The sequence below is a fragment of the Centrocercus urophasianus genome, unplaced genomic scaffold (genome assembly GCF_019232065.1).
Source record: "Centrocercus urophasianus isolate 14NV4802_14NV808 unplaced genomic scaffold, USGS_Curo_1.0 seq_10, whole genome shotgun sequence".
In the NCBI taxonomy this organism is placed as follows: domain Eukaryota; kingdom Metazoa; phylum Chordata; class Aves; order Galliformes; family Phasianidae; genus Centrocercus; species Centrocercus urophasianus.
Genome location: NW_024884142.1, coordinates 13970519 through 13993646, shown reverse-complemented (window position 1 = coordinate 13993646; position 23128 = coordinate 13970519). Strand labels below are relative to the sequence as shown.

General features: G+C 36.4%; 1 protein-coding gene across 5 annotated transcripts in view; it reads right to left on the bottom strand.

Moving 5' to 3' along the window:
- ARHGEF10 (Rho guanine nucleotide exchange factor 10) overlaps positions 1 to 23128 on the bottom strand; it is a 111275-nt gene that overhangs the window by 17613 nt on the left and 70534 nt on the right. For all 5 annotated transcript variants that reach the window (XM_042820502.1, XM_042820518.1, XM_042820535.1 and 2 more), the window contains 8 exons: positions 21776 to 21891; positions 20009 to 20136; positions 19410 to 19510; positions 18080 to 18201; positions 15310 to 15396; positions 13875 to 14098; positions 12585 to 12742; positions 1819 to 1961 (listed from right to left, as the gene is read on the bottom strand). In XM_042820502.1, coding sequence (XP_042676436.1) covers positions 1819 to 1961; positions 12585 to 12742; positions 13875 to 14098; positions 15310 to 15396; positions 18080 to 18201; positions 19410 to 19510; positions 20009 to 20136; positions 21776 to 21891 — 1079 coding nt within the window. The remainder of the gene's footprint in view (positions 1 to 1818; positions 1962 to 12584; positions 12743 to 13874; positions 14099 to 15309; positions 15397 to 18079; positions 18202 to 19409; positions 19511 to 20008; positions 20137 to 21775; positions 21892 to 23128) is intronic.

The following is a 23128-nucleotide window of genomic DNA, read 5'->3' as shown; positions in this document are numbered from 1 at the left end:
CTGAAATAAGCATGACTGTCAGCCCATCATGGAAAAATTAATCACATTCTTAATTAAAACTATGTTATGAAAAGCATTATTCAATTCAGACGAACCATTTTCGCACTATTTCAAATATAACTATATATAGCTATAAAAGTAAGTGCATCTGATCTCTATAAACAATGGGTGGATTGGTTTAAAAAGCACTTTGGAAATGGAAAGAAACCTCCTACGATCTGAAAATTGAAATTACTAGGTCTGAGAGAGAGTGACAGAATATTTATTTTACCTCTCTGAACTTCTGCTTTCTCTACCATAATTCACTATTTCTCTAATATAATTCACTATTTCATTAAGCTTTATATATTCTTTAGTCCTCAAAGTCTATCTCCTGCTTTTGTTCTGCTGTGCCAAAACTGCATAGCATAATCCAAACTTTATCCAAAAACATCTATGAAGAATTTTATTATTGAATTAGTTGAGAACTACCAAACTTATTTACAGTGATTTGGCCTTATATAGCCAAATTCAGGAATGATCTGATTGTGCTCTACTACTGTTGCTATGTATTTTTCAGTAGGAATCAATGAGAGTCATAGAATCACAGAATGGCCTGGGCTGAAAAGGACCACAATGATCATCTAGTTTCAATCCCCCTGCTATGTGGAGGGCTGCCAACCACTAGACCAGGCTGCCAAGAGCCACATCCAGCCTGGTTAAAGGAACCATCACAGAACTGTTTAGGACAGTAATTCTAAGTGTCCAAGAGGCTAATCCACTCCCCCAGTTAAGGTAGCTGGAAATCCATCACAAGTACCTATCCAAATCCCGTTCAAAATCTTTCCCTTATCATAATACCCAAGCTAGAAACAATATAAGCATTGGAGAAAGTACAAAGGAAGAAAACATAAGGTTCAAACATTTACTTAGATGAAACAAGTAATCCAGAAAGCCCAGATACAAAAAACAAAAAACAAAAAACAAAAAAAAAAACAAAAACAAAAAAAAAAAAAAACCAAGAAGAAATTAGAACATTCACTATTTCCCTTCAAACCCATGACAGTGACTCACAGAGTCAATTGTACTAAACAGACAATTGGTGGGAGAAAACATGATCATCAATGAAACAAAACAAAGCACACAATGAAGGAGGCCGTGATCTCACACACATTCCCGTTTGAAAGAATTTTGTGGCTGTAAACATCGTGGCACTCACTGTAATTCTATCACAGATTGAAGGAGAGGTGTTAATTCCTCATATTTTGTAAAAAAAACTTTAGGCCACTAAGATGTTCTGTTGATGTTATACTGCAGTTTTAATGGAAATTAAGGTCTTACACTTTTTGGAAAACATGGTTGTAAGCAGAGTTGGAATCCTTAACATTTCATTAACACGAAGAACATTTCTGTAGGCCACTGAGAACCAAAACTGATACAAATTATATTAGAAAGTAGAAGTCACATTTAACTATGCAGAGACAGTCTCTTTTAAGTTTTCTGTAGTTAACAGGCAATTCCTACATGCTGTTTCTTTGCTGTCCTTCCCTCCATTCGAATCTAATTTTTAAGCAAACCCCCCAAATATCCTACAAGTACTTTATGGAAACATGGCAGGGAAACAGAAGCAAATCTACATGTAATCAGACAACAGCAGAGGACATTCCAGTAAAATTTCAGACTGCAGAGACTAGGATTTAACAGAACTGAAACCACAGTTCATGAAAACCTTCCTAAATCATGAAGCTTCTAAGAAGAGATTTTAATGTCTAGATTTTATCACTTTTACCTTGCAGCATAGTGTAGCATGTGAATAATTATTAATTTTAAACACATTACCTCTATAAAATGAGTCACTGTGCTGATTATAAAAATTTGTCCACCACATGCAGCCCAAATGGTATCTTCCATCACAAGCAGACTTCTAACAGGCAGAACCCCCAGTTTAACTGTCTTCTGAGGTTCCGTGTTCCATGTTCCATCTTTAAGAAAAAAAGAATAAGAAAGACTGTAACACAATAAATAAAATTGCAATCCATGTTTAAAAAACTTCTGAAAGCACTGATCAAGAAGCACCTAGAAATGCAGCTGCACAAAGAACGGCCGTAGTGATATCACAGAGCCTACCATTCAGATCTTCATGACTGGCCACTTCAAGCTGCACTCTGATTTACATCTGTTTAATTTTAGCTTTTATGGATAGCTTGTAAAGGTAATACAACAATAAAGGGGAAAAAATGCTCATCTATTTCTTAACTGAACCATTTTTATCAGGATTAACTAGTAAACAAGTAAGTCCACATTGCTGTTCTCATGTAACTGTTTTTCTTCCCAAAGAAAATGCAGTCAGAAAGCCACTATTCTCCAGAAAGCAGTACTCTCAGAAAGCAGTATTCTACAGCTCAGGGGCTCACAAGAAAACTATTTGACAATAAATCAACTTTCAACTGGTCAGAATCACATTTCATGTGAAAAGTAGCCAGCCAGTTCTTTACAGTAGGTTCTAATGAGCTCCAATAGCTCTCTAACTCTGCAAACTGATACAAGGGACTTTCTGCTAGTAGATGCTTCATAAAACGAGGGGGGAAGGGGCTTGTTTATTTGTTTTGGTAGTTGTTGTTCTAATTACAACTGAGTGCTCTGCCATATTTTCACTTAGTTTCTATTATTCCCCTGTCCTGGTTCTGGCTGGAATGCAGTTGATTTTCTTCACAGTGGCTGGCGTGGTGCCACGTTTTGGATTTAGGATGGCAATAGCGTTGACAACGCAGAGATGTTTCAGTTGTTGTAGAGCAGTGCTGCAACAGAGCTGACGATGTTTCAGCTTCTGGTGCTGCCCACAGTGAGGGGACTGAAGGTGCACAGGGAGCTGGGATGGGACAGAACTTGGACAGCTGACCCATATGAGTCTAAGGAATATTCCATAACATACGGTGAGACGCTGAACAATAAAACTGGGGGAGCAGGCCAAGATGAGGGGTGCTACTGCTCAGGGACTAGTTCAGTCATGCATCAGTCAGTAGGTAGTGAGCAACTGCTTCTGCTTATTCTTTTTTTTTTTCTTCTTCTTTTTCTTTGTCCTTGTCCTCTCCACTCATCGGTTCTTGAAATTTTCCATTTTCTCCCCATCATATTATGTGCAAGGGGGGTGAACAAACGGTCACAGGTGTTTAGCAGCCTCTGCTGGGTTAAACTTCAACATCCCCCCAGTGATAATCCATGGCATTTTCTGTCCACAGAAAATTTCTGTGCATTTAACAGGTCCAAATTACACCTTGCACACGCACACTGCATAATCAGTTATTGAGACACCTTCTAAAAAAGCTGCATGCCACCACATACCTCTCTAGTCACTTTCACTTGCCATCTCTTTTCAACTAGGCTGAGCAGATTATTCTCTCCAAGTTTAACAGCTAGGGACACACATCTTACATATATAATTTTTTATATACAGTCTCCTTCTCTGGAGATGTTCAAGACCTGCCTGGATGTCTACCTGTGCGACCTGCTGTAGGGAACCTGCTTTGGCAGGGGGGTTGGACTCAATGATCTCTGGAGGTCCCTTCCAGCACCTACAATTCTGTGATTCTGTGATTTCTGTAGCATGAACTCACTGAGCATCTCAAATCCTACCTTCCGTCCTTTGTTTAGTACCAAAATCTGTTTTTATCTTGAGACTAAATGGTCCCAATTCCTCACTTGAAAGCCCTTTAATCTACGTAAACTGAAGAAATGTTGCTTACATTACATTACTTACATTACTGGTTCACAATAACAGTGGTAATAGCAACAATGATGTCTCTGCTTTGGAATACTTGTGATTGCTTCTGCCGTCTGCGTTATACAGTCTTTGAGTCATTCTCAGGATGTGACTGAGATCTCAAAGCATCTTTGTGAAAAATGGCATTCAGTTTCAGACTGTCAAAATCATTTTCACGATTTCAGTTTGCAAGAGAGAAGCATGTCTCCAATCATTACCCTGCGAGCTCTCCCAGCAATGTCAGTCACTCAACCTTCACAACCCATGTTTACCATTAGTAATAAAGTAACCTCTGGAAAAGTTTGTGTTTGATAGAAATCACATTACTCTGAAATTAAATTGTTAACTGCAAGCTGCCCACACTCTGAGAATGCTGTTAAATGCAAAGCCTTCCAAGAATAAAGCTGCACATGCATGTTTTTCCTGGTTTTCACTGCCTAAGTTATACACAGTAAAAGTAAAGAGACCACTGCAGCACCTAGTACGTAGCACCCCGGATTTCCTTTTTAAGGGATGAAACCAGCATAATTCCCATATATTCATATTGCCTCTTCTGAAGGATAAAGACTGAATTTGAACAGAGAACAAGCACGCTGAGGAAGAAGTTATCTTTTTCTCCTGTAGTTACACTTTCCGCACTCAACACCACGTTACAGAGAAAACTGTTGATTGAACTCAATAGCTCTCAAACGCATTCAATCATTAATCTGTACCTAATTCATAGTTGATTCTCAAGGAACAAGCGAGCTGGGATTTTCAAGATCTCAACCTGACTCTAAGACTTCAACTTTAAATTTCATTTCATTCACCTAAGGCACTTTTTGATTGTGTGTCTTAATGCCCTCAAATTCTGTGCAACTCCTCAGCTAAATGTTAATCTACTTCATTAATTCTGATCTAGTCTTTTTAAAAATTATTATCTAGCATTCGTAGCAATCTGAATGAAAAGGAAAATCAGTGCCAGGTGGATGTCAATTTTGAAATAAAATTGCTAAAACAATTTTCTACAAGGTAAGAAGATGGAGTTCAGATGTCACTGTTGAATACCAATATGTAGAATTTTGATTTGACAAATATATATCAAAACTCACCTCTCACAAACACATCTTCAGTACAACACTTTAACCAACCCAGTTAGTCTTAAGATTACAGAGCGGAAAAAAAAAAAAAGGAAAAAAATTGAGATAGAGACTGGAAGTCTTTTCTGTTACCATGACTTTATGCAAAGGAAAGGCAATCCCACTTGATATCATGCTGGGAAAAATCTGGATCTCAGTATCATGTTATCTACAAACCCTCACCATGTGATAAGGACATGCTGTTGTACTTTTATTTCTTTCTGTAGCCATTGCTGTCCTCCTGATCAGACAGCATCTGAGACAGATGAGGGGAAAAGAGGGCACGGAGAAGACTCTCTAGTCTGGTAATGAGGGCAGTATTTAAATGAGCTGTGTTCTTGTCTCTGCCACAATTAATGCTTAATTAATCATACAGAGCAGGGATAACACCAGAAGGAAAAATCAAGCAGTGCTTCCCTCTCTTTATTTTGTGGTGGCCAGGAAAATGGAAATCTCTTGAGAACTGGAAGCATGAGTACTAATCTTCTCAAGCAAGGCAAGGGATTAAGTCTGGTAATCCAACACGCTTCTGAGAATGCTGTAACCACAAGCTCTCAGCTAAAAGCAAGGTCAGGACTTTATTTTGCTGATCAAGATTTTTTTTTCCACCTCCATAGCCAAAATTACTTAACAAGTCTGAATCTAGTTCACAAATTGTTTCAAGACTGTCAGAATCACACACTCTGCTTCTCCCTCCAGATCTCACCAGACCCTATTCAATACCTGCCTGCACAGATTTCATGTTTGTGTAAACAGCTGCAGGTTCACACACAGTGCAACAACTTAATTGGCACTACTTATCTACTTAAAACTGGGTGCAGCCCTTGCAAAAGATATGAAAAGCTTTCATTTGAAGTTATAAATATTTGGTTAGTCACTGAAGTCATATACTGATTTCCTTGTAAGGAAAATTAAAAAAAAAAAAAAAAGAAAAAGAAAAAAAGCAAGAAAGAGTAGCTGAAATAAAACTTTTATCAGCAAAAAATTCAAGCATACAACAGGACAAAGGCAGACCAAGAAGCTTAGTGTAACTTACTGTAGAGTTTTCTAAACTGTTTTGTGAAAAGCAGGAACTGATCAAAAGAAAAAATAAGTGATGGAGTTGTACACATTGCTGCTCAGAGAAACCTGGCAGTAGAATGCCTGTGACAGCGTCCACAGAGATGGGGCTTAAAATTCTTCTCTACTGATACCTTGTTTCTGTTCTCTTTAATCTTGAGTAGATTTTCTGGATTTCCTCTGTCTCCAGTGTACTGAAAAACTACAAACTCTTTTTTTACCTACAAGTATACAGATATTGTAGAGAGACAATATGCAGTACATACATCCTATCTCCAGAGGCTTGTCTGCATGCAGAAAAATCAGTTGCACCCTGAGCAAATAGAAGATCAAGGCCTGACACCTGTGGAAATGGGAAGAAACAGGGAAAAGTTTTCCTTCTACTCCATAAGAAAAGCCTGTGAAAGTATTAACTATACATAAGGATAACTGTGTTTGTGAGATTTAGTGAACTCAGATATTAAACTGATCACATCAAAGCAGGAATCTATTATTACGGATGAAGAGCTAATCCAAGTAATATGACAGTCTGTGGCAGTCTTTATAAACATTACTGTAACAGAACAGTTATCAGTATAGACTGCAGGCACAGATGCTTGCAAGAATGAGAGGTGTTCACAAACAGAGTACAGGATCAAATACAGAAATCAAATACAAGAGCCTCTATTAAAAACACATTATAATTTCTGATATTTACATCCTGTATGAATATTTAAAACATGAGGACAATTTTAAGTACCTCTGTACCTACACACCAATATATGTTATGTCACTGTTTATAATGTCCTCTGAAAATTACACTTTTCCATTGTGACATACTTTAAATCCCAGCACTGAATAGTACCCTGCATTGCCCATATCGGGCTGCTCAACTGCCTCCATTTAAGATACCTTACGCTCATAACGTATCTCTAAAATTATGCAATACTTTTGTAATTTGTTGGTGCTTTCAAGTCTTCACAAGATTACCTGATAAAATACAATTTACCTTCTCAGAAAGCCTTTTCAAAGTTTGTAGCAGCTTTCCCTTCTGTTATGCCTTCAGTAGAGCTGAACTATATACACTGTTTTTGTTGGTAACTTCCTCTCTTGTTTAGCAGCACTATTGATGATTTCAACAGAGCTGCCAACACAGCCCTGGGAACAGCGGTTGTTGGTTAATTTGTGCAGTGAAGCATAAACATTTTTTCCATCACATGGTACATAAACCAGCACTATTGAGGAGTATGACGGTAGCTACAGAACTAAAAAGAAGTTTAGAACATTTCTTATTGCATTGCAATAAGCTGAAGGATCCAGGTTTACTCTTGTAAACAAGGTGTAAATAGGAAAGTCCTGCACCACACGTGAAGCAGTTGATTTTTCCTAGACATGTAATAAATTCTTCGTGCTATGTAGCTGACAGCACCCTACCTATAACAACAGATAGGAGTGGCACTGGAAGCCCCAGCATGAGATATGTAAACAAGACAAACAACATCAACATATTTCTGATATCAAGTATTAGGAAACGATGCTTACAGCAATAACGTAGTCACGACAACAGCATTAGTTTCTTTTTTTTGGTATTACTGCTTTCCTTTAACAGCTTACTACAATTTCTTACTTCTCATAGCAATACCAGAACATCACTTGTACCTCAGGTGTTGATCATCACATGCCAGAACTGCACTCTCCAGATACGTCACAACAGTGCACAGACCCACCAAGCCTTGAAGTCTGATATCTTTCCACATATTCATCCTCTCTTGCGTACATTCTTCAATTTCAGAAGACATCCATCTTGCTAATGAAATGATCTGATCTCTCGTAAATGTTTGGCACTTCCTTTTAATTTTGTTCCTTTGCCTTGCTCTTAATCCTCTCAAATATCTTCAGAGCTGCCTTCGTTTGTTACCAGTAAATTCTAGCTAAAGAATGTAAAATTCTGCCCCACGCATAGCCAGAACTACCTCAGTTTTTGTTCTCATAGTGCATTTAAATTCAATTTTAATTCTTAAAGCTGAGCTTTCATTCATTTCTTAAACCTCAGGGCCAGAGCCTAGCAGCAGATACATAAAGGAACAAGGTCTGAAAAATCTACTGGCCAAACACTGCTTTCATTAAAATATATAAGATGCTTCCTCTTAAGGATATGTGAACTCAGTTCTCTCTATGGCAAAAGACGATTCAAATCAAGCATCTTCTGACTTCCTGAGGAGACCTCCAGTTACCTGGGTGAGGGCTACTCGAAATGGAATTGGCAATGCTCCCAGTCACTTCTTCATGTCAAAGCTGAGCAGCTTTTCAAAGAACATATTAAAAGACCGGGTGAGAGGGCAACAAAGCAGAAGTTTATGCATTCAATAATCATTTCATATAAAAGAGATTTCTTCAGTTGGGGATCTAATGCCTTAGCCACTAGGATACTACATGAGAGACTACACATCTTCTTACTCCTATTTTTTTTTTTTTTTTTTTTAATAAAAAAAGAAACAAGATTCACCCTAAGCTTAAGAAACTGATTATAGATGCAAACTCTGCACTGTGAATCACAAGTGGAGAGTGTCACTTCTCTAGCTCAGCAGCACCTAGAAGAAGGATGACATTAAGAAACATCACGTTTCAATTCCTCTTTGGCTCATGTGGAATTACTCAGAGAATGAGGTTGGAGCATGTCTAGCCCAAGCCCTGATCAAGCAGGGACACCCAGAGGAGAATGCCCAGGTGGCTTCAGAAGATCTCCAGGGAAGAGAATCCACAGCCTCCCTGGGCAACCCATACCAGTACTCTATCACACACAAAGGAGTTTACTGATATTCAGGCACTCAATTGCCTCTTGCTTCTTGTCCTGTCCCTGGGCATTACTGAAAGGAGCCTGGCTGCATTCTCTTTCCACATTTCCCTTAGGTATTTATATAAATTGATAACATCTTCTCTGAACCTTCTGTTCTCCAGACTGAAGATTCTCAACTCTCATCATCTCCATGCACTTTACTGGACTCCTTCCTACAGTTCCATATCTGTCTTTCACTGAGGTTCCAGAACTAGACACAGTATTCCAAGTACGATTTCATCAGTGCTGAGCAGAGAAGAAGTATCCCTGAGCACGCCAAGTGTTGAGAATTACATTTTTTGGGTTGAGCACACAAGGACTTGCTGTAAGTTGTAGCATATGCAAGTGAGAAGCTACAGACTGCAATTATGTGCCTAGAAATTAGGCACTGTAGTTAAAGCAGCAAGCCTTCCTATTGCATCTGCTCTCTCATCTTAATGAATTTTTGCTGAAATGATTAATACGTTACCAGTATTTTTATGAGTAATATGTTATAGTCTTCATCATAATCATTCTGAGTTTTTATTTCTTTTTACTGTTTCTCTTCATATTTATTATAGGAACGTTATGGGAAGGAAATGTATATCACTGTCACAAAGAAAGGAAGTACCAGGAACTGACAACAGTATACCAGGAACAATATATGTACATTTCATAAAGACTGTGATTTCCTTTTCCTAAGACACTTCTGTGAATGGAAGTCAAACATGTGCTGACCTTTTTTGCTATTATGTCACTCCGAAAACACATCTGCTGGGCTGTCTGCAATCATCACAAAGGGGTTTTTGTTACTTTTTTTTTTTTCCCCTAAACAGAGAGAATACAGTGTACTTTCTCCTTAACCTCATTTAGAAGTGTTTTTCCTGGACATATTCCTAATAATTTGGCCCGAAGCAAATATTGGATACACAATATTTTGGAATGATAGTCACACAGTTGCTAGCCCTATAAAAACGTTCTCAAATGTGAAGTGTCAAATAAACTTTACAGCCCACATCACCACTGTTCTTACATAAACATTTAATGCACTAGCAGTTTTCTGGTTCCTTCCATTACTTTTCTCACTCATAAAAGATTACAGATTACTGGGATAGTTATTAAGGCTCCTATTTCTAGGATCAGTGTACTAGATGATCCGAGTTTGTTGAACTTACATTCTATTTCCCATGATATTTTCACTGATCATCTATGTTAGCTCAATTTAGGAACTGAGTGGATTTTAAGGTATCAGTTCCCATTAACTGCCTCCTAATTTGTTTGAATACATTCAGGTTCAAATCCTTTTTAACTCATAAGTACAAACACAGCGATACAGAGTTGTCTGAGAAAACATGACTGGTGTCCATAACGGAAGAAGTCACAGTGTGAACTTTCATCTTTCCCCTTAACACAGCAGGTGTTCCTCAGTTTACCATACATGTTTTTTACTATCTGCTTTAAATTACTTCAAGACAAGGCTTTTCTATAGCCAGAGAGCACTCTGGGTGATATCAACTGGAAGAAGCTCTGTGTTGTGAAGTTGTGAAGAAACTCAAAAGAGAATACTTGCTATTTTTAAATAAGCTGGAAGCTTATATGTAATAAGCCATCTAAAAAAGCCATGAGCAAGTAGAGTAATTTGCCAACTGAGCACCGTACAACAGAAGTCGTAGATCTTTGTACACATGAGCACTGAATTTCAGCAAATGAACAGATCCCTACACGTTTTATCTATTTAGGAAGAAACATGGATTACAATACTAATAGAAACTGGCAGGTGGATTTTTATCCTGGAAGATTACTTCCTCCTTTTTATTCAGAGTATCACAATAGGCTGCTAAACTAATTTACCTGTGCATCACACAGCATTTGTCCTTCTCTATGTAGTCTTTGTATCAGGATGTCCTGTAATACAGTTGGCTGTATTTCACTTACACTTTTAGATATTTCCTTAATCTCCCTTACACTGATAGGCCAGGAAACAAGTTGGTTCATATATGGTTGCAATGTAACCCTCTTTGTAGAAAAGACGACAACACTGATGAATTGCACAAAGCTCCTATTAGGCTGCATTCTCTGTCCATCCTATTTCACTACTCAGACTCCTTTGTTTGGTAAAATAGGTCAGTGCACATAAAAACACTCCTTTAGGGCTGAAGAATCATGTGACCACAGCAAGCCATAAGGAATACGAATGCTAATATGGGAGGCAGCTGATTTGCACTACTTTCATGAGGCCTGGAAGACTGAAATACAACAAACACAGACCAAACTGCAAAGGAAAACACTACATGATGAATCAGAAAAACAACAACAACAACAAAAAAAACACACGCGTTTCTCATCTCAGAGCTTCAGCTATCCTGAAACAGAATATGACGAATTCCTAGAATATTCAGCTGCACAGAATGGTGCCTTAGAGGAAGAGAACATTATGACCCTTGTGAGTACAATATAACCCCCAGTTTATAATACAATCCTGTCTGATTAACAGCTCTGCTCCATTCTTAACTGCCTCTGCAGAAACACAAGCCTATGCATCCTTTCTTATCTATGCTACTAAGGATGCTGCTCATGTTTTTCAAGTGGCCCTTTTCAGACAAAGTTGAGTGACAGCAATTGCACTCATCCCTTTCAGAGAAGATGGCAGTTCAACTTTCTACCCCAGACAGTTACACACAGAAAATGAAACATCAAAAATGATGCTGTGAGAGTGGGATCAAGGTCTTCTTCTCTGTCTCCAAAACAAGGAGAGATTTGCTATTTAGTGGGAAAAAAATGTAATAGTCTAAAATGTTATGTCTGATTTCAGACAGCTCAATAGGAAATCCACTGCATTGAAGATGGCAACTGGTAAAGGAAAATCTCTTTCTCAATCCATCTTTCAGGTTCTTTGTAGCTTGGGAAAAAAAAAAAAAAAACCAGAAAAAAACCCATACCCTTTCCCAAGGTCAGTGTTCATGACAGTAGGTAAGACAAATGATATATCGTTTCTTCTACAGATTCTGGACCCCAAATCTGTCTTCCAGTTGGAGGCTGGCACAGACTCAGTGGACAGTAGTGCCAGCTTTGTACTTTGCGGGGTGTCTCTCTGCAAACACTTTGCTAGAGCTACCTAGAAACTCGTGTTTCAGACTGAGCAAAACACCACTGCTTTTGAGCTGATCTGTAGATGTATGCAGTACTGTATGTATGTGGGATGTATGTGGGAAAGTTCTGAGACATCAGGAAAAGCACAGACAAATACACACACCAGCACTGAAGAAGCTAGCTCTGGCTCAGAAGCATTATCTGGGATTTTCCTTTACTTAGATTATTTTAGCCAATTATTTAACTAGACAGAAAATAACTGGCAATGTAAAAGGAGTTCCATGAAATCCATGAGATGCAAACATAGGAAACATTTATATCTGTTAAATAAAAATTGATTGAGTCATTATTTCAAATGAGATGTACAGAAATCTCTACCCATGGGAATCTGCATTTCAAAAACACAGCTATTAGGCAGTAGAGTGGAATTAGCATAGCGTTATGTAAAATACAGTAAACTATCTGTTATCACATACAATTCAGGTCTTCTGTGATATCCCTGTGAGACAAGGGTTTAAAATGGGGCACAGATCAGTTCTCATACAATGTATTTTGCAGTAGCAAATAAAAAAAATAGAACAGTATCAAATTATTTAATATCTTTCAAAATGAGAAATGGAAGCGTGAAACTAAATTCAGAATCCATTTTTTCCCCTGTAATTGTGAGTAACCTTACAACAGAACTTGTACAGAGGGGAAAATATGATCATGGAAAACTATTTCTGCCAAAATATACTGACATGCAAGTTCCTCAGGATGTTATTGAACCACATCACTACGTTACCTTCTCCTTTTGTGTAGATCGCAATGTTTCCATTTACCAAGCCAGCAAACAGGTATTGTGACATATACGTCAAGCTCATGACAGTTGATTTTTCAGGAGTGAAGAAGTGTTGAAGACGAATTTTCTTTGAGCCCTGGCAACTTTTGTAAATAGAAATGCTACAAAAACAAACAAACAAACAAACAAACAAACAAACAAGAAGAAGATAAGTCTGCAAAATTCTCAACAGAATATTTACTAATAATATACTGGGGAAAAAATATATTCTTCTTCTGTACACAGGAAGACAAATACGAAAAGAACTATTTTGACCCTTCAGAATATCTAGCTAGATAATTTGCAGTTACTTAACAAAGACACTGGAAGTATAGGGGAAAAAAAAGAAGCATTTATTCAATAAAGAAACATAGTTAGAATCATGCTGTAAGTTCCTTTTACAAGTCTGTCCAGAACTTCCCATTGGTTAGAAAGAAGAAAAAGGATTAAGTATTATCCACAGATCTAGGGAAAAGAGAAGAAACATTCACTATCACACATCAAATGCACTTAACATTCTGATACTTCTTACAGATTGTCACCATGGGTATGTTAGCAACACTGAATAATTAAATCTAGAATGAATTGCATCTCAAACACAAAGGCAATTAGTGCAACCAGATTTTGGAATTGTTAGAAATACAGCATTTTCCTTACACAGATTTTTTTTTTCCCTGCATGTATACCAGTTGGAAACCTCTACAAAAATTACATATTGTTGCATAGTTAAGTTCTCATGAGTCAAAGCAAGATTTGTTCTCTTACTGAGTCACAATTTTAGAAAACACAGCTTTTTTCAATTGGGCCATGACTCAGTAAGGTCATCAGCTCAACCAAAGCAAAATAATTCACGTCAACAGTAAATAGCAATAGTATTTTTTTGCATGACAAATCCTGCACAATATCACACTGTAGGAGGTTAATGGGTTCCTTATTTAACACTTCTCCCATTTAAAAAACTTTCCAATACTTAACAATTATGCTGTAACACTGCAAAGATAATATTTATATTGTTCAGACATGATATATGATGAATTAAGCCTCTTTCATTAAGTAAAGGTTTTATTTTTATTTTAAATAATACACAGTATATTTTAAAATCATGCAGAGCATATTTTTTCTTTAGGTGGATTTAGATAAAAATGAGGTCATTTTAAAGAAAAGAACATTTTCTAGGAAGTAACTCAAATTTTTGCTATAGAGTAATAAAGCTAATGAATAAATCATACACAGCATGCTAAAAATGAGAATCACCTTCCTTCTTCCATGCCAAGGCAAATAGTAGGCACATTAGAAGCTTTTGTAGGAACATTTTCAGAGTTGAGAGACATATTTATCTCCTTTATTTTCTCTTCTTCTGGTATATAGACCATGCAGAGAATCCGCGATTCCACATTGAAGCACTCAATAACCTTAGGGCCAGAGCTTTGAAATGAGACTATTGCGATCTGGCCCATCTGATTAGTACAACTGCCAATCTGAATTGGAAAGAGAAGAAATAAAAATAATAGACAGAGATTGATAATTGTATCCAGCAGGAGCAGCATTAACAAGGAGGAATATTGGAAAGTTAAAGAGGGCAAGATGAACAAGACAATAATTCAGCTCAGAATGTTTTAAAACTTAACATAAGAACACAGAATTCCCCTGTATACTCACAGAAACTTTTCTTTTTTTTTTTTTTTTTTTAAAGGACAAATATTTTGGCCTATTCTGAAATGTACATACAGAATGTATTACAATTAGAGTGAGCAGTTGTGTAATGTATTATTTTTGAAAACCAGCATTTTTAGTTATCTCAGCTACTCTTGAAATTGATAATAAAGTTGAAGCTTGTCCTTTGAAGAGTAACAGGTCTACACATAAATGCTCTGCTGCAACAGAACGGGGGATTACCAATATCATCACATACATGTTTTTCAATTTCTCCTTGATCCAAATCTAGATGTCATCAATATGTTCACAAATATTTTAGGAAGCTGGGAAGAGCAGAACAATAAATTGTGCACCTATGCACCAACACGTTTATACAGTGACTCCCTATGCACGTATGAAATGAAAAAACACGGCAAAGAAGAAGAAAATGATGCAGTAGTAGAAAAACTTCATTGACATGTATTTGTGATGACTGTTTTCAATTAACAAAGACAAAAAGAAAATACACAAGTCATCCTGAAAAAGACCACTGACAAAAACTACTTTTGACTTTAACTTTTAACTTTCAAGGGTTCCAAAATGATGTCCCTTAAAATCTCAGTTTTGCAGTAACAAGAAAACCTGCTGAAATTTTTAGCATTTAAAAAACAAAATAAAAATAGGCGATGCCACTTTGCTAGAATATCAGCACATTTAGGTCATAATAATGTGCTAGTACATTATTTTCCTATGTATACACTTAAACAAATTGCTTATAGCTAAAACACTTTTCAAATATGGAACAGACAAAAGGACGGTGTGAGCACATATGGCTTTAAATAGCATGTAACTCAATCTAACAGTGCTCACCTGATTTCATTCTGTGCAACAGTAACAATTACACATAAATAGAGTACAGTACTAGTTATCTTCTACAGAAGTCCATCTTAAAAAATTAAACAAAAATAATAATGATAATAAAATCCATATGCTGCTGATTGTCACAAAAAACATCTCAAGAAAGAGACAAAGTTCTCTGCAAGACTAAACTTACCCAAAGAAAACCATGTTCCACAGAACACGAATCTGACTCTGTTTCTCCAGAGAGGTACAGTTCAGGGTTATAGGCAGCACATTCAATCTTCAAACAAAAAAAAAAAAAATGTGGAAAGTTAAGGTTAAAAAGATATGCCTGATTCAGTTCTATTCAATCTGTAATTAACTAAATCATTTAAGGATATCACAATGTCACAGAAAAGAAGCCAAGAAGTCAGTCTAGCCCATCCAGTTCCAGTGGGCAGGGCCAACTGCATGTGTATCATTCCTAGCACATTCTTGTCTACTCTTACAGACATTAAAAGCTAAAGACTACAAATTATTCACCTGATCTGTACAAAGGCTTCACAGAGCTTCAAATTTCATTACTCTTTTTCCAACCTAAAGTTATCCCTGATGTAAATGCTAACCTTCTCATCTTAGCAATCAGATATTACCTTCCCTTCTATAGTGTCCTTTCACATATAAGGCTGCTATATGTCATGACCCCCTTTGAGTCTTCTCTTCGTTAGGCTCAGTGAGCACGATCACTAATTCATGTAATTATTTAGCTAAATCTTGTTTTAAACTTTTTAAGTTAGTTTTTAAAATTCTTGCTTATGACTGCTGTTTTACAACTGGCATCTCTCTACCAACTCCATATATTCGGAAGTGCAGAACTATGTAAACTAAACACCCTTCTTTAGCTGACCTGTTAAATACTTACTATGCAAAACACTACATAATGATTACCTTCTCTGAACCTTCTTTGGATGCATTCCATTGGTTATTTGCACTTTGTAACAATATCACATTTTCAACCAATTCTTACCTTGTTGCTATCTTAGAAATTGCTTTTATGGACTTTCTACTCAATCATCTCCTCAATCTGTATTTGTGTAGGTACTTAATTCTGCAAGAGAATACTGTGTGTCTGTCCTAATTACTATCACTCTCTTTATTTCTTCAAATCACTCCTTCAGGTGTCCTACTCATTTTGAATGTTAATGCTATGCTTCAAAATACCTTCACTCCCTCTCATTTCTTGTTATCGTGTCACTGTCAGTAAACTAAAAACTATACTCAGGACTTTATCATCCAGGCCATTTAAGGAAAAAATAAAAATAAAAATAATCAACCCAACCCACTCCTCAAGAATTCTGCCAGATTCAAGATCAATGCAAGTCTTTCCTTGCTCAGAAAATGAAATACCAGCATACAAGCTCTAAAAAAGGCCTTTCTTGTTATTTATATCTATTTTCTCTGGTTTCCTCCAATAAAAAGACTACATAAGCACTTCACTATTATGAACTACTTGCACATATTTTTAACAGAGTAAAAAGGTTCTCGATGAGGTATGATATTATGATTTTAAAAAAGACAGCATCCTCTACAATTCACACTCATGTGCCTGTCTCAGACATCAGTGACATAATATTACCTGTGATTCTGGAAACAAGTTGGTTAGTATTAACTTACACACTTCAACAGAATCTCGCAACATCGTCTCACTACACTGAGATTGTTTTTTGTTTTTTTTTTTTTTTTGTTTTTTGTTTTTTGTTTTTTTATTTTTTTTTGAAAGGAAACAAGGGGTCATAACTGAAGAGTTCTAAATTTCCAGTTTGTATTTCAGAAGTGCGAAGAATTTCAAAATTCTCCCTGAAGTCAGCAGGCATTGCCGAGTGACTAGAAGTAGTAATAATGGTATGTATTCACCAAAGCAATACAGAACAAGGATAAAAGATCAGAAAAATAAAAGAACTATCTTTGCCAGTCTTAGCCTGTCTTATTTAACAAATACTGATGCTGTCTACTCATAATGGTGATTTACAGTAGCTGTGACAGCTAAGTACTTCACTAACCAACGAAAAAGTTGACCTGCTGGCTAGGTATTTCTCAGGCTGTTTCTTACATCTCTATGTCACTTTATGTCTTACTCAAAACTGATGATGTTTTTCACAGTCAAATCCTAGTAGTTTAGTTCTCCATTTCAATAAGCCTTTTACACAATGATGTAAATGTGCTCTGATGGCTATTACTGACTCCCTGTACTACCAAGCAGTCTGAGCAGTATGCTAAGAGATAACAGGATCAGCCAAGCAAAGGGCTCTTCCCACCCCAACCTCTACCCCTACATCAAAACTGCAGCTGAAGCTGCAGAAAAGCAGAAGAAATATTTAGGTGATTTCATCCAGGAATATCAAGGCCTCAAGAACATCAGGACTGACAGCTGGGCTTCTGTGTTCTCCTTTGGATCTGTAAAACTACCAGAGCTGTCTTGGAGCTCAGGCAAGCTCTGCCTGCAAAGAGCATTACATAAGTCCACGGACACGTGACCTTCCCTTCCTTTCAAAAGAAAAAGACCCTTTTGAAACTTGATTACAGGGGATGAACCTGAGCCTTTAAGGCACTTGGCACAGACCTACAGAACTTATGAATACACAGGCTCTACGGAAATGCGAGTATTTAAAATTCCCTTTAAAATAATCGGTTTGGTTATTTATCCAACTGTGACACAGAAAATATTCAATAAAAAATCCAAGAGCCTAGTAAGATATGAATGACATATAAATCTACATACTTTGTTGTTTGAGGGCTCAAATACTGTGTTCCTGCAACCCTCTTGGACTTTCTATCACTGCTGGTCTTATATCAAAGTACACATCAGCAGTAACTTAAGAGAACTAATAGGTGAGAACTAACAGATGTATTTACATTACAGTTTTCCTTAGTAGTGACATCACGAAAGAAAACAAACTGTAATTTCGTATAATCGTTCTATTCACCTTAAACTCCTGCTGCTTCGCCATCATCACTGGCATGTGTCTAACAAGGAGAGGATGTTTCTCCTTTTTGATTTGATTCCCATCATCTTCCACACAGAACCAACCTAACAGGTTATCCTCCGCTGTAACGGAAAGAACAAACAAACATCCCACAGCACTTTCATTGAATAACTGCTTACATCTCTCTACAGAAATAGAAAATAATTATCTTACAATTGGCTAGTAATGATCAGGCTCTTCTCATGTCATATATACTTTTGTTGGAATAAATAAAACTATGAGCAGAAATTCAATATAGTAGATTATGTAACTACTGTTAATGCCAAAAAAGCAACACTTAATACTAGCAAAATGTTAATGATCTTGTCAGTAGCTTATTAAAAGAGTAAAGGTACCCTTCCTCTTCCTCTTTTGAATCCTTAAAGGATACCAAACATTTCCTCAGACCTACCAAATCTATCATCTGCAAATATGACCATTTTTCTGCCAGCAAAGTAGCATCACTACAATCTGCTATTTATCATCCTTACAAGGATCCACTTCCTGCACTGATGATGTCCAGTTTTCTTTCCTTTTTTGTTGTTTTATCTGCCTATTGTGAGATGCCATAAAAATACCATATTTTGAAAAAGTGCTGACAAAAGCTGCTTTCTACTTTGCATACCCTCAATGTTTCAACTTAAGCATTCAACATCCCAGGTAACTTTTGAAACTTAGGCACTCTGAGGAAACACAGGAAACTAATAACATCATAGGACAGCACATTCCTTGTTGCTCCCACTTAGATCAGACTTGTTAGTGATAATTTCTCTAGTGAAAAATAAAAGCTTATACTAAAAAAATTGACTCTGGTCCCAAAGAGAAAAACTTATTTCATATATCTAACTAAAGAAATATTTCATCAAAATGTCATGAATGTTTATTTCATGCTCAGGAAGCTAAAAACAAATGAACCAACAGCTTTACTATCATTTCCTAGCTAAAATTTCTTGAGCTAAAACTGAAAAATGTGAACCTCAAAGGCATATGGCTGAAAAGATTGTAATATCTGAAAAGATATGTACACAATGGAGTAACTTCCTCATCAGTCAGACATGTAGTGTAACTTCATTCATTTTGATTTAGATATATCAAATAAAAATTATTATCATAGATCATACAGATCATCATTACTTTCTAAGTCAATCATTATTATCTACTGTATTGCAATTTCAAGATCTGTAGATAGAACTTTGTAAAAAAAAATCATTTTGTATGAAAACAGTATTACACTGTACATCTTATATATTGTATTGTAACTTGATAGGAAATGTAAGAAACCAAGAATTACCAAGGGCTAGTTTAGCCATTTGCAAATTGTTGATCCAAGACTGTTTGATGGCAGGGGTAAAGGTATTGAATACAGCTGTAAAGAAAGTAGGCCGCCCAGACCTGCAAGACAAAAAATTTAATAAAATAAATGAAAAACAATTACACAAAAAGAGGCCATGATAAATGTACTAAGTATGAGATTCAGACAGGGCTAGAAAAGTCAAGCAAGACAAAAATCCAACCATCTTCCTTTATCTTAAAGCACATAGCTCAGATGGGCAACGATAAGCCACACGTCCTTCTTCTCATGCTTTACATGAAAAGGTATGACAAGAACAATCCTCCTTGACAAATTAATATAATAGCGGCTATTCCTTGTCAAGTGCCATCACCACAGTTCCTCTCTTATCTTGCATCAGGAACTAAATGTTGAGGAACAGGAGAAAAACTACACTGCCGTTCTGAAACATGGAAGTTGCAAAAGCTACAGCACGACAGTGCAATTTAGAGGCTAGCTGTACAGACAAGAGAGCAGGAAGACCTAAACATTCCCTGGTACATCTCTATCTAACACACAAAGCCATTTAGAAAGTTTCACAATCAAGAATTACTACTGACTTGTCCTGTTTTCCTGGAAGCTGCAGCTGAATTCTACAGCGATCTGCTGCTCTGATTTCATCTTCTTTTTTCAAGATCAATTTTTGTAAACCCGAGGTCCAGTCATGTGCTACCGACTGGTTTAAGTTCTGAAAAATTGAAAAAAGAATGCTAAGGATCAATATTCATCTACCAACCTATTTCCAATGAGCTAAAGGTGATCTTTATGTACAAAGAGTTCCCAGTACCTGGCTCTCATTTAGTTCTCATTTTTTAATCATGTATAATTTAGACAGATTTGTAAACATGCTTTAAAAATGTCTGTAAAGATTGTTAACACATATTAGCTGATGATTTACTTGCACTCTGTTCAGATTTTGATGATACATACATAACACTCCCAAGGATTTGTCAAACTATGAAATGCAGATTTGCATCAATTGCTCGTACAATCCTTTTACTTCATTGCAGTGAACAGCTACCAAGAATCTATAAATTCTCTTTCTAAAAAAGAAAATCTCAAGGAAACCTCTGTAAATCACACTGGCAATGTTTTTGTTCAAATCTTTGAGGCAAAAATGTTTACGTAGCCATCGTGGAAGCTCTGTATAGTTGCAGCCCGCTTAAGTAGGATGCTGAAACACTCATTCTCTGTAACCTAAACATAACAAGTTATTCACATGCAAGAGCACATGAATTACCAATTGTTAAAATTTTATGAAAATTAAAGTATTTTTTTTAAATAAAGAAACTGACCTCATTCCTCATCTAAATTATTTGAATTATTTTAAGCATCTCTGTCTGGAAACATTCATTAAACGTTATGTTTTTAAAATGTAGTTGGCACTGACTGGTAGCAAAAGTGGAAAGGTTTTGTATATTTTGATTCTATCGTTTTTGTGGATGAAAGTCCTTTGGTATCTGTTGCACACCTCATTCCAATAATGCAGCTGAAATTCACCTCCACATTCTGGTGAAATTTTTGTCCTAACAGACTGTTTCCATAAATGTCCTTCACAGTACATATTTTCATCAATTTTTATGTTTTACTTAATGTCCTTGCCTCTGAAGTCAGGATATTCCAAGAGAAACTCAGCTTTCATATACACAAACATTTACTTACAGTCTGTGATGGCAGGTAGGAATTTTAAAATGTAGTCAAGCATACATAAAACATATAAAACAAGAGGCAAAGAAGAAAGCAATTAAAAATGTATCATTGATTTATTTTTAAGTCTTATGAATGCAGAGAATGGAGAATTCATTCCGAAATTCAGCATTAATGTTCTATATCTATTTGCTAGAACAAAGACTAAATGAAAGGAATGTGAACAAAACCAAAGCAAATTGCTTTCAAAATTCATCACAACATCTATTAACATTTTTGTGATTTGCATTTAAGTACAATTTCTCCCCAAAAGCTAGTATTATAAGCTCATACGAGCATTAAGAGCTTCCTCCAAGCAACCATCCTCCTACTACCTCGTCTAACTATAGGAATCTAATTTCAAAAGACCAAAACATAATTCTGTTTCCATATAAGCTTATCAGCTACTGAGGAAATGTAGACTCTTGTTTCCACCTACACTTAAAAGCAACAAAGCAAAACAAGATTAAAAGACAGCTGTAATCTACTTACAGCATGAAACATTTAAAAGCAATTGAATTACTGGAGATAAAAATGATTTCTTTACAGAGAGAACATCTTACATTGACCCTAGGGAAAAACAACTGTGCTATTTTACAACAAGAATACATTTTAAAAATAAATCCAGCTTTGTTAATTACCTGATAATTTCCTTTAAGGCTGCCTATTAATTGACTAATTTGACCAACTACATTCAAATCATGTAAAAGGTTCTGCAGATCATGGTATAGTTGCCCTGGTCCCATATACAGCTTGTCTAAAATGAACAAGAACATAATGTTATATATAATAAAAAGATGTAATTCTCAGTTAAAGGAGGAAAGCATGACAAACATAATGTTATTAACATATATCGCTACTTCTTAACACTATGAAAATTAGGTTTATGAAAATAGGCTTTGCTCTTTCTAGATCATAAAAACAACTAACGTATCAATATGCAGATAGGATCATCCAAAAATCAGTGTTTCGTTTATATGTACACCATATCCATTTCACTTTCCTGCTCCAGGTGCTTTCGGTGCTCCTATAGACAGATACTTATGAAATGCATCATGGGAAGTGGTAGCAGTATATGTTATTGTATACTAGCTTTGCATATACAGGTGTTACCATTCTCATTTCCTTATAGTTCACCTTATATTGCCTTTTTCAGTTTGTTCATCTATTATGAAGGACAGCATCATCTGTAGTTTTACTAGGAATGCACTAGAACTATGACAAGCAGCAAAGTTTCACCGAGCCTCAAATCTGTAGATAATTGAATTTTTGCTTAACACCAGCCAGCGGGCTTGCTGTTACATGACAATGTGCACATCCTTCAAGAGGGTTGCTTCTCATTATGTGACATAGCCAAAAAAATTATCTGTAGTCTATACTAAGGTGGTTTAAAACTCCAAATTTGTTTTAGCAAAGTAATTCAGGACCTTATAACTACATCCTAACTCTATCCATAAACCTAACTCACAAACCTATAACTTCGTTGAACCACATGAAATTTTACTGCAATCAGACAAGTGGAAAAAGGATTTGCGGTGAGGATAGCACCGAGTATCAGCAGCAGCAGAAATATCTTGCCCAAGCCATTAGTAAGTACATAAGTTTACAAAGAAACACTAACTGAGAAAAAATATTCTGACTAATAGGATCAAATAGGCAGTTTAATGTGCAAAATTTCTGAAGCACTGCTAACACCTTGGCTCCCAGACATGATTCTAGCAGAGAGATGGCTATACAGCTCTTACAGAAACAACACTCTCTCCCCCCCAAGCCCCACACTGACTCACACAGAGTCGGCATGTTTCCCTTTGGAATGACAGGAACCAGGCTGGATTATTTTTCCAGGAAACCCCTGCAGATTATTTATCTCATGCAGTGCAGCATTCAAGATACAACTCCAAGCCACAGTTTTGGAAGCTAGTCTGCGGGAAGCAAATCATCCTGACCAGGAGGTTTTCAAGACTGTGCTGGCAAGAATATGAAGTAAATCTAAT